The following is a 12,321-nucleotide window of genomic DNA, read 5'->3' as shown; positions in this document are numbered from 1 at the left end:
CGTCCTTACGAAGTAGTTTGGCCTGAAAAAAACTTTTTTGCCTTAAAATATGATAAATTTTTACATGAAAAAACTTTATTTTGACGAAATCTGGCCCTATGAAGAATTCCAGTAGTTACATTACGCATTATAGTAGAAATAATTTTTCAAAAAATGTAGTACAACGAAAGATACTTTCCTACATTCTCGGATAGAAAGTGTCTGTCCTTGTACTAAGTAGCCTGCCAAGAATGGAGAAAGAACGTTCAACAGCAGCAGTTGTTGTCTGACAACACTGAAGTTGTTCGTACACTGCTGATGAGAGAGAGAGAGAGAGAGTCACACCGTGTTGCTTCATTCTGGCAATGGTGTCTACATCACAATTTTTCATCATGCGCTTGTTGATATAAGAAGCATGCAATGCCCATTGACCACGCAGTCTTGCTTCAATTAGGATATGCGTTGAGCATAACAAGATGTCAAACCTATTTGTTTCATTTGAATGTTTATGATTCACAATGAGCAGACAATGGGCCGTCTACAACGGTAGGCCTATAAAGTAGCTGGCTACAAGCTGTAAAATGTCAAATGATAAGTTCACCAACAGTGCAAAATCTACGATAAAAACGAAATGAAGGTTGCAAAAAAGTTTTAACTTTGTACACAATTTTGACATTTTTTGACCTATAGTGCTACAATTTTGACTTAATTTTGACTTATTTTGACATGTCAAAAAAAATCGCCCTAGTAGTCAGACAATCGAAGTGACGTCTTTTTCGACACGCATGGGCTGAGGATGAGAAACACCATCTCCTCTCTCGACCAGACAAGCGAATTCACGTTCTCCTTCTCTTAATTAAATTGTATTTGCGCGCATATTCGTTCATAAAATAATTCTTGAGTTAGTTTCGTGATAGTCTCTTTAATTGGAGCGCGAAATAGGACAGTGTGTTTGTGTATGTCTACGAATATAAAGTCATCCCTGCGAAGTGCACATATTCATTAGGCTACTCTAACAAGGCTTTGCCAACTTTTATCGGGAAATGCATGCGCAGCGATGCAGCTCAAACGTAGTTATAATGAGCAAACAATTGTCGCAATGTCATTCTCGCAAGTTGAGGAATTGCTGATTAGATGCGCGCTTGCTCGTTGCTATCATCTGTAGGCTACTAATTCGTGTGTGCTTTATACACTCGTATTCCCTCGATGTCACATTGTCAGTGTTTGATTTGTTATTATTACTTCTATACCAATTCTACGCATCAACTGCCTAATACTACAATTATACTTTATGCTGCAACTAGCCACTTCTAAGATACTTCACGCTACCAAACACAAAGACATACTCATTACTCACTCTCATCCATCTTCAGCCGCGCTCTCACTCTCTAACCCACAACGTCAACTCGCGGCCGCCAGCCATACCACGCGCAGCGTAAATTCCAATCGGCAAAACATTCTGGAAACCACTGGTTTACGCAGAATCCATGAACTGCCGATGAAAGACGGACGCAACACCATTCCGCCATCTTGTCGGTATATAAAATTAATCCTCGGTCTACAGTAGGACCGTATACGTATAAGTATACTATAGTAAATTTCAACAGGAGAGTGCAGTGGGTATATCCTATAGGGCAGTGGTTCTCAACCTTTTTGGCTTCGCGGACTCCTTTTGGACTGTCACGGACCCCCGTGGACCCCCGAAGTTTTAGTTCAAATTTAGCTCAATTATCGTGCAATCGTCATCTGTCGTGTGCAAATAATAACTGTAGGCTAGTGATAAACAACAACAAAATGACTTTTCTTGAAAGTAACTGTATACTATTTATGTAGGAATTGGGTTGACTTTAATCATTTCAAAGCGAATTCTGCAACTGCATTTCTTGAAATACCGGGTCACGTCTTGAAAATCTGCGCCGTTGATTTATTATGAACGAGTGCCGAAAATCCATTTCCACAAAGATAGGTGGTGGCGACTGTATAATAACGCCGCTTCCAACGACACATTTGGGTATATGATCGCAACAAACATATGGCACCCCAGACTGGAATTGGTGGTTGTTTTCGACAACATATTGTGCGTGACAGACGGATTTCCCGCGTGATTGGAAAATTTCATCCGCGTGACGGAAATATTTTTAGTTCTGATTCGATACTGAATTACTTATTAAACGTCACAATGTGCTGAAATAGACCTGGTATACGCCGGACTAGGGTTACGCCGTATATTCGCTGTTGCGCAAATGCCATGCTTGCTTGTGTTCATTGTGAAGCGCAAGCGCCTTATTCTGTATTTGGACTCTGGTATCACTTTGTGACGTCATGATAATTCATTAGTCGGCGTGATCTGATAATAATGCTCGCGTGACGTTGCGCGTGTCGTTGCCACCGATTCCACTCTGGATGGCACCACACAATTCACAAACAAGTTTTTGTAATGAGCAGAGGTGGTCAGTAACGAAGTACTTCTACTTTTTCGAAGTACTCAAGTACTTTCCCGGTACTTGCAGTACTTACTCAAGTAAATCTGATTTCCACTACTTCTACTTCTACTTCGTAAAATTTGTGAACTACTTACTTACATCTCGCTATTTTCAGTTTGTCAAGTAAAAGTAGTGTAATCCTCTAATCAGAAAGATAGCCTGACGAATTTTGGGGCTGTTTTCGCGGAGTACCAGCATTTAATTTTCATAAAAGTTAAGTAAAGACCCGAATTTTCGTGGCGTTTCGCGCACGGTACGTATATGGAATGTTTTCACGAAAGTATCGCTGAATATACTTTAGGTAGCGGGTTGTGTGGTTCCGTTCACGCCGCATTGTCGCCCATATGAAATATTTCATCATAGTAAATATGGCCCATATGTTTGAAACTACCGTTTCGCAATCTAGCAATTATCATATCGTAATCTAGCAGCCCATGGCGTGTGTCCTGATCTGGAAAAGTGCGAACTCTGAGTTTTTTGTGCGTTAGACCTGTTTTAGCAGAACACCGTTGAAACTTTCTGGACAAAAGACATAAAATATATTTTCCGCTTTTTGGAAGTAATATCAGTATTTCTCTTTCAATTCCCATTATCATACTTAAAGTTCTAATTAGTTCCACTTCTTTTTTTCTGGAGATCATGCATGATGAAGTATAAAAGCAAGTGTAGTAATGCCTCTATTTTCCGAAAATATAGCTACACTATATGACATTTTTACGATCTGATATATTTTTTATTAACGTATACTAATCGCTCAAAGTGTTAAGATCGTATCCGATACAACTTCTCCGTATTGCTCTTCAACTAAACTACGGGCCTTACAATCAGATGTGGTCAGTAACGAAGTACTTCTACTTTTTCGAAGTACTCAATTAGTTTTCGTCTACTTCTGGTACTTACTCTAGTACAGGGGTCGCGGGCCACTTTTCCAAATTCCTAGAGGCCGCGGGCCGCATGACATCAATATCGAGATAAAAGTGGGCAACGCAGATGAGCAGCCACGTCTGACAACTCTACGTTATTAGAATGCTGTGCTCTCTAACATGGGCGACGGTTATAGCCACCACAAAAGAAATAATATTTTATTGAACAAACACAAATACAACAAAAAATATCATGATCATTAATTTCATTATATTTTGAACTATGAGCTGTACACGATACCTGACAACACTCTGTAGCCGCTAAAACAGGGGTGGCCTACATTTTTGCTATTCGCGGCCGCATTTCGATTACTCATGTAGCCTACGGCCGCATACCATTGGTTAGTCGTGATAAACTAGCTGGGGTCAAATACCCACGTTAAACTGTCCATGTCCATTGCCGGTACCCTCCGAACAAATCTATTTATGCATATCGGCTTACTATGCGCACCGAAATCGTTAGTAGTTATGCTGTAAAGAGCCACAGGAAACCGTTCTGTGGTCGCGCGAAGCGCGAAAAAATTTTCGTATTCATGAGTGAATTTCGTCAAGAAATATTAGTATAGTTTCACATATTACTATAAAATATTTAACCTTTTTCGGCCAATGTGATCAGATTCACCGATAGAGCTGATGCAAGGGGTTTCTTCGGAAACTTAGGGTAGTTATTTAAAGTGTCGACAGCCGCATAATTTCCCTTCTACTGCCGCAGATTGGCCACCCCTGGATTAAAGAATCAATATTGGGGTTAGCTAGATACGGTAGGCCTACTTGCTAGACAACTATCTCCTCGTAAAGCATGGTCTTTTGGAGAGCACGAAGTCGTTTTTCAAGCGTCTCGGTCTTGGCAGTGGTGGGCCATTGCACGTCAAGGCAATATGCCCATTCGTACCAGCAAATTCTTCATCCATGGATTGATATTATCATGCCGAAGCCGTATCGACTAGTGAGGAATAGTGATATTGGACACATAGAATGGCTTAATTTGAACAACAACAACATCATGTTTCAACTGAAATCAATTTCAGCGTTTCAAAATGATTTACTTGGCGTTTTTCTGAAATTTTTTCAAATCAGGTCGCGGGCCGCAAAATAGGACCTCGCGGGCCGCGTGTTGGTGACCCCTGCTCTAGTAGATAAAATTTTCGCTACTTCCACTTCTACTTCGTGATATTTTGTGATCTACTTACTTTTCGCTATTTTCAGTTTGTCAAGTCGAAGTAGTGTAACCCTCTAATTAGAAAGAGAAACTGGGGAATTCTCGGGCTGTTTTCACAGAGTTTCAACTTTCAGTTTTAAGAAAATTTAAGTCAAACACAGATGTTATTTTTAGTCAATCTAAAAATTGGCCACTAGTTGCCCTCGCGGTTTGCCTGTATTTCATGTTGTTTGTTTCTATGACGTCATAATTGGTTGTATTCAATGTAGCTAGATGCATGTTTTTGAAATTCTCCATTTGCTGACGATTGCCCTTAAAGAGTGTCAGCTCGAAAAGCTTCGGGTTTTGATAAATTTCTGCAATGAATACATTATTAAAATGTATATTAAAGTTCTGTACCTCAAAGAGTCTCTTCATATAGCAATGAAGAGAAACTGACTCGTGATTTTCCTAATTAAAAAAATACAAATTCGGTTATCAGCTAGTTTGTAAATTTAGAGGCTTCGCGGACCCCCGGTTGAGAACCACTGTCCTAGGATTACCCCATTTAGGAGGATTTGTCCGCCATTTTCAGGAAATCGGAAATGTCGTCGGAGGACGCGTAGATGTCCTCCTTTTTGGCAATTCGTCCTCCTTTACACTTTTGAAAGCTAAGTTAATGGACAGGGTCAACTGAAAGAACTCCATAAATGACGCGAAATACGTAATGCGGACGTTCGAGCGGGTCATTCCGGAGTCGGGTCGGAGTGATGACCTTTCTTGTTTTTTCAGTCAATACCAGAGAAGTAGAGTTAAAAAAGTGGGTAATTAGGAAGTCGAGTCAGTGAGATGACAGAATTAACAAGATTCGAGAAAAGTGTATTCCTTTCCCTATTCCAAAATATGGTAACCCTGTTGTATCCGATATTTTTTTTATAACATAACATAACATGGTTGGGTTAGATTTTTGATCTGAACAAGTCACACACAATGTACAATGCGATAAGACACAATGCGATGTCATGAACAGATAGGAGGATGTCGAACGACACGCATCAGTAGCGATCCTTTACTCTAACATCCACCCTCGGCCTAGATTGCCCGATGTCACAGTTCTTTTTTCGATGTTGATCTCTTTGAAGCCGCGGCCCTTTCTACCAGTTCTTTCCATTCATTGTGAGTGCTCTCTTTGGTCGGGTCTTTGTCTGGGCTTTTTTGTCGCCGTAAGAACGGCAACGGCAGGGGAAGAGGAGCCCAGATAAACCTCCGACTGGAATCGAACCCGATCCGGGTGCGTGCTGGGCGCTTATCGTAACCACTACACTATCTCCCCCGCATTTTGTCTTGGGCAATGCATTATATATTATGTGTGTATTGAGCGAATGAAAATCAGGGATATCTAGAAGTTTCTAGATATCCCTGATGAAAATATATGATCCGACGATTATTATTATGACAGAAACTCACTGCAGTTAAGCATCTGAAACTCCAACATGACAACACGTCTTCAATTCCGTCATATCGTTGTAACAGTGTGTTTTGTTCTAAAAAGTGGTAATGCAGCATTCGATGATAAGTCACGGGTCATTGCGTTCGGAGAAATTACGCGTTGTCTTCCGGGTTCCGGTTAACCAAAATATTCAATACCAGGATTTTTCAAGCTATATGTAGGTTTTATGTTACGTACAGGATCACTTCAGTAAAATTTCAAAAAATAACTATCTTTTTATGTCACTTACCCGTGAGCTTTGTATTTGGAAGCTAAAAGTTCGTACATACACCACGATATATTTCCACGTTTGTTCAACGCATACTTATCACTTATCAGGCAATCAATCATCAGATCAGCAACAGGGGTTAAACCTGTTTATATAGCTCAGTGGGTTAAACCCGCTCAGAGGTGGACGACTATGGTATCGAAAATTTTCAGCTTTTCCAAATTAAATTAGCATTGGAATAGTTTTTTTCCTAATTAGATTAGAATTACTGAATTTGCAAAAACATGAAAATTGATTGAAATTCCGTATTGCGGGATTGGAAAAAAAGAAATACACCAAATAAAGTTTAGTTCATATCAAACATCAGAGTTCTTTCTGATGGGCACGAGAATGGCAAATGTCTGTACAGCAAGCTTGGCTCGTTTCGCAATATATAGTTCTCAGTATTCATTTTCATGAAAAGCAGAAATTAGATTACAATTAAAATGATAGTATAGAAACATTTCACAAATTAGTTTAGAATCAGATTATTGGCGTTTCGCTCTGAATATGGAATTGTTTGATTGTTTGGTCGTTCCTTCATGTTCTTCTATAGATTATCCAGATTTGTAATATATCGTGATCAAAGATGAAAGTTTTTGTAATATCAATGCTGCTCAATTTCATATCGGACATTTCCGCACTCGAGTACGAGTTTGTAACGTGTGGGTCTGCGCTCAAGTTGACCAATAACGTTTATGACATACGGCTACATTCACACGATATCAAGTATGGATCAGGTATGGTGCCACATATTTCTAGGTCTGGGCGAAATCTAATGTCCCCAAGTGATTCGATTCTAAATCGAATATTAGGCTCATGAGTCCACGACAGTATGAATGATGTGGACTGGACAGTTTAAATATTATCTTTTATTCGACTACAAAGAATAGAATGCCAGTTTTACATCACATTATAGATCATTCAGTATTTTTTCAAACATACCTATTTTAGTGCACTTTTTGTCATTGCTGCTGATCACAACTTCACAGAAATGTCATTTCCACTAACTTGTGTAGCTTTCGACTCGAGCAATATAATTAATACTCGATTCAGACTCGAGTACTCAGATTATAGTGCCCAGCCCGACTAATTTACAAATAGTCCTACGATTTGATTTTTCATTCTTTGCCAATTGCAGGTAGCGGTCAGCAATCTGTCACCGGCATGTCTGATGCCCTAGATGCAAACAGCTATTGGCAAGTCCGTGGATCTATGAAGAAAGATTGTACGCGCGGCGTACCAATCAAATGCGGGCAGACTATTAGGTTGTCGCATGTGGCAACCAAACGAAATCTACACTCGCATCACTTTCAAGCTCCGATGAGTAACGAACAGGTCAGCGGGTTTATTCATGATAACTCTGATAAGATTAGCACAACTCCGTGTTAACTTTCATACAGTTTCCTGCCAGCTTTACCAAGTTCGATTAGGAATATTGCTACAGTTTTTCTCAAATTAGATTAGAGTTATAGCTACACAATTTTCTCCAAATCAGAATAGAATAAGAATTACTGAATTTGGCAAAAAAAATACAACAAATTCAAATTTAAGAATAGCTTGGCTCGTTTCGCAAGATACAGATCTGCTGCAGGAAATGCGGGATGTCGGTGATATGATTTCAAATCTAATCTGTGAAATAGTTCAAAGCTCTTATTTTATTTCTAATCTATTTTCTAGTTTTCCTGAAAATCCAACAAAACCGTATCGTGCGAAATGAGCCAAGCTCGGTGTACAGACATTTGCCATTGCTGTCGTTATGAGAATGAAATCTGATTTGATATGAGCTGGATTTTTGTTGCAGGCCTATTTCTTTTCAATTTGGAATGTAATTTTATTTCCAAGATTTTGCGAATTCAGTAGTTATCATCTAATTTGGAAAACTGCATAACTATAATTCTAATGTAATTTAGAAAAACTGTGTATCTATCATACTTATTCTGATCTAATTTTGAAAAAATTGTGTAGCCATCGTTCTCACTGTTTGGAATTTGGAAAAGCGAAAAATGGTCCAGTTGTCCAATTTTTTCCACAATGATGACAAACCTGCATTCAATTTTTCATTCAGGAGGTGAGCGCGTTCGGAGAGGAAGGAGCAGGCGACAATCTAGACGAGTGGGTCGTGCAATGCGACGGCAAGAACTGGCAGCGAGCCACGGCCGTACGTTTCAAGCACAAGGAGACCCAGGCCTATCTGTCGTGTACAGGTGAGCGTTGAAACTGCCAGGCTCATGCACGATTCAATTGCAGGCGTTCCGGTGAAAGATATTATCTCACAAAACTGGAGCCGAATCGGCAAATGTTTTGATTCGCATTTTCCGTCAGTGCGATGATGATTGTGTACAATTGAATAATATATTCATATTCGGCTGACCCTCGTCAAGGGTAATCGTCAGCAAATAGTAGAGAATCGGAAAAACATTTTATATCATATGGTGATACGCAATGTTCTTTTCAATTCTCTTACAAATTGCTGACAAAGATGTGCGTACAACCAGAAAATTTTCAGCTTTTCCAAATTAGATTATAATTAGAACTACAGCAATTTTTTTTTAATCATCTTCGAATTAGAATTGCAGCTACAAAGTTTTTTCTCCAAATTAGATTGCTGAATTGCTGAATTCACGAAAACTCAGACATTCAATCAAGTTCCGTTAATATCAAATCACGGTTCATTCTTTTTTAAGCATGAAAATAGTAAAGTCTGGTTGCTGACGCTTACCCCTGACGAGTGTCATCCGAAAATACCCAAGTTCATTTCGGTATGAATATTATTCAATTGTACACTAAAATTCTGTAACTCTCCAAGAATCTTCTTTGCTGAGGATTGTCTTCGGGCGAACTGGGATTCAAAATTTGATGGCTGATCTGATGTGCAGTGTGTCTAACTGATAATTGTGCGATGCATGGGTTGACTTGTAGTCGTTGCATGTTTGTAGACTTGGCAGTGGGAGGTGAATTGCCTTCCAAGCCTCAATCACAAGCATTACTATTGATCCATTGGAATCATCATCACAGGGTTGTAATGACTTGTGTGAGTCAAAATTTCTCGGTCACTCGAGTCATTTCCTTGTATTTGGAAATTGGCTCGACTCGACTTGAGTCACTTTGTTGGCGCGACTCGACCGAGTAATAAAAGGTCAGACAAATCGGGCCAGAAACTGTCTTCTATCTGTTTTTGGATTCAAGTAGAAGTAACCACGTAAATCACTTTCAAGTGCATGTAGAAGTAGCTATTTCCAGGTAATTAAAAATTGAGTATTCGTGGCCCAGTTTTGACCAATCTGAATACTGTGAAGCAGAAGTAGCCTAAAATCACAACCCCTTGAACAATTAGTGCAAGTAGGCAAGTCTACTCTGCTTTGAGAAAGTAGAAGTACTTTAGCGACCATATCTGATTTAAGAGGGAGTAGATTATGAATGGGAGTGATTCGTTTCACCCTAGCAGAATGGTAAAAGATAAGTTGAATCTCGAGGCTGAACAGTAGAAAACAGTGAGACTTGGACTCGGGTGGTGTATTAAAAATGACTCGACTTGACTCAATTCTGGACTATAAAAGTAAGATTGACTGTGGATTTGAAGTCTATCAACTTTATCAATGTTGAACCAAGTCAATTCCGAGTCACGAGTCAATCTTACTTTCATGGTTTTGACTCGAGTCAAGTCAGAGTCCTAAGTGAGAGAGCAAAGGGTCCGAGTCATAGTGTTCACTGTTGTGTTCATTTTCGAGTTCAAGTCAGGTTCAACTCACATTTTTGAAACTCTTGGATGATACCGAAGACCGCGGATTCATGATACACTGATTTCTCTCACTTTTAACATGCTTATTCAAACAGTTGGAAAAAGACAGTTTCTGGACCATTTTTCACACAACTCAAGTTATTTCAACCCTGACTTTTATCTCCCTAGAACCGCGTTGCAACTAGCCGAGCATGTCATCCCATTTTTAGCGAAAACCTACGGAAGGCCGATTCACGGCCAGCAAGAAATAGTCGCGACCTCATCTCCGTCTAAAGCCACCAATTATTGGAAGGCCGCAGAAGGCATTTACATCAAACCCAGCGAAATGACGGGCGATAAATAGCGATCACGAAAACCAGAGAAAGGATTGGACTCTAACGATGATGATATCACCGATGACATTATCATTGATGACATCAGGAACCGCACGATTGCAACCGACGATGTTGCCATTCAGCCCTCTTTTCTGAGTTTCGTAGCCGATTATTTTAGTTCATTGTTCGCTCGGGTTAAAAGTCAATTCGCCTCCTCCAGAACGGAACTGTAGTTTTTTTAAACTGTAGCTCATTATTTCTCGCATTTTGTGGTGTGCTGGTTGCGGTTGCCTGGTCTGAATGTCGGCGAAATTGTCAGCGTCGAAGAGCTGTTCGTGTGGGCTGACAAATATATCTTTATATGCAGTCTTGTTTATGGAAATCTTGAAATCGTTTCAAACAAAGAATTTGCAAGCCAGTGGTTCTTGGAAAAATAAATCACAACTACGGATGTGGGAAGCAGGAGTGTTGACAGAGTAGGACAACTACAGCATTTTCAACTTTGGTTAGAATGAGAATCGCAGCTACACAACTTTTTCTCCAAATTGAGTCGATTACGATTGATTCATAAACTTGAATTAAATTGATAATTAGAGAGAAAATCTGCAACAAAAAACAGGTATAGAAACCATTCTCTCCGAATTAGAATTACTGAGTTGGCAAATGAAATGCAATAAAAATCAAGTTCGGTTCTCATCAATGAAGTTTATCCTCATACGCATGAGAATAGCAAATGTTTGTACATCAAGCTTGGCTCGTTCCGCACGATTCAGATCTGTAGAGAGATTTACTTCATCAACCAATATAGCATTTTCAGGGACACCAGAAATAAGATTATGATTGAAATGAGAACATTTCACAAATTAGACCAGAATGCAGACATTAGACATAGTTGTCAAGGTCTGCTCTTCTGCATTGAAATGCCGAAAAATTTTGATTCAATAGCAGCAGCCGGTTGAGTCTTGAAATTGACATTTGTGTAACGCTGTATAACATTGTCTTTGGGGTTGACTATGTTACTGGTATCTTATTATAAAATCGGTGTTGTGACTAGTGCCCATCCAATTTTGAGTTGATAACGATACATAGCACTTTCACTGATCTATTCCAAAGATGCCATCGAGCTTGCTGTGCATTTCCAATACTTTCGAGAATTTATTCGAACAGCTTTACAGCCATCACCGTGCTTGGATATGAAATAAATAGAGCGATTTTATTTTACCTAAAAACGGAATATTTTGATTTAAAGAATCCAAATTTTGAAGTTTTTTGACCTAAAAAAACCTTATGTTGACAAAATTTTTACCTCACTTATGCAAATTAGATGTTTTCGCACATCATGTTAAAATTTTACTACTTATCTTAATGTCTGGTAGGAACTGTCTGTCCTTAAGTAGTTTGGCCTGAAAAAACGTTTTTGACTTGAAAACTGACAAATTTTTACATGAAAAAACTTTATTTTGACGAAATCTGGCCCTATGAAGATTCCAGTAGTTACATCACGTATTACGGTAGAATTAATTAAAATTTCTTGTCGTACAACGAAAGATACTTTCCTACATTGTCGGGTAGAAAGTGCCTGTCCTCACTAAGTAGCTAGCCAAGAATGGAGAAAGAATGTTCAACAGCAGCAGTTGTTGGCTGAAAACAATGTAGTTGTGTGTATGTACACTGATGGTGACGCACGGTGTTGCTTCATTCTGACAATGTTGTCTTCATCACAATTTTTCATCATGCGCTTCTTGATATAAGAACCATGCAATGCCCACGCAGTCTTTCTTCAGTTAGGATATCGCGGTACATTGACAATGACAATAACACCATGTCAACCTATTTGTTTCTATCGACCGTTTATGATTCACAATGGGCCGTCTACAACAGTAGGCCTATAAAGTAGGCTACAAGCTGATAAGTTCACCGACAGTGCAAAATCTACGATACAAACGAAATACAGGGGTCAAAAGTTTTTTGACTTGTAAACATTT

The 12,321-nt window shown here is 39.3% G+C and overlaps 2 protein-coding genes across 2 annotated transcripts in view; one reads left to right on the top strand and one right to left on the bottom strand.

Annotated features, from left to right (window-relative positions):
- LOC145452005 (frizzled-10-A-like) overlaps positions 1 to 12,321 on the bottom strand; it is a 297,630-nt gene that overhangs the window by 145,641 nt on the left and 139,668 nt on the right. The gene's annotated exons all lie outside the window — the stretch shown is intronic.
- LOC145452143 (stromal cell-derived factor 2-like) lies at positions 6,803 to 10,752 on the top strand. The gene is made up of 4 exons (XM_080330369.1): positions 6,803 to 7,020; positions 7,422 to 7,618; positions 8,349 to 8,487; positions 10,232 to 10,752. The coding sequence occupies exons 1-4, from the start codon at positions 6,870 to 6,872 to the stop codon at positions 10,363 to 10,365; spliced, it is 621 nt and encodes a 206-aa protein (XP_080186495.1). The 5' UTR covers positions 6,803 to 6,869; the 3' UTR covers positions 10,366 to 10,752.

Source organism: Botryllus schlosseri, chromosome 12, assembly GCF_051294905.1.
Source record: "Botryllus schlosseri isolate E-star chromosome 12, Bs_hap1, whole genome shotgun sequence".
NCBI lineage: Eukaryota > Metazoa > Chordata > Ascidiacea > Stolidobranchia > Styelidae > Botryllus > Botryllus schlosseri.
The sequence above is the reverse complement of the archived record's forward strand: the minus strand, read 5'-3'. Positions and strand labels throughout refer to the sequence as shown.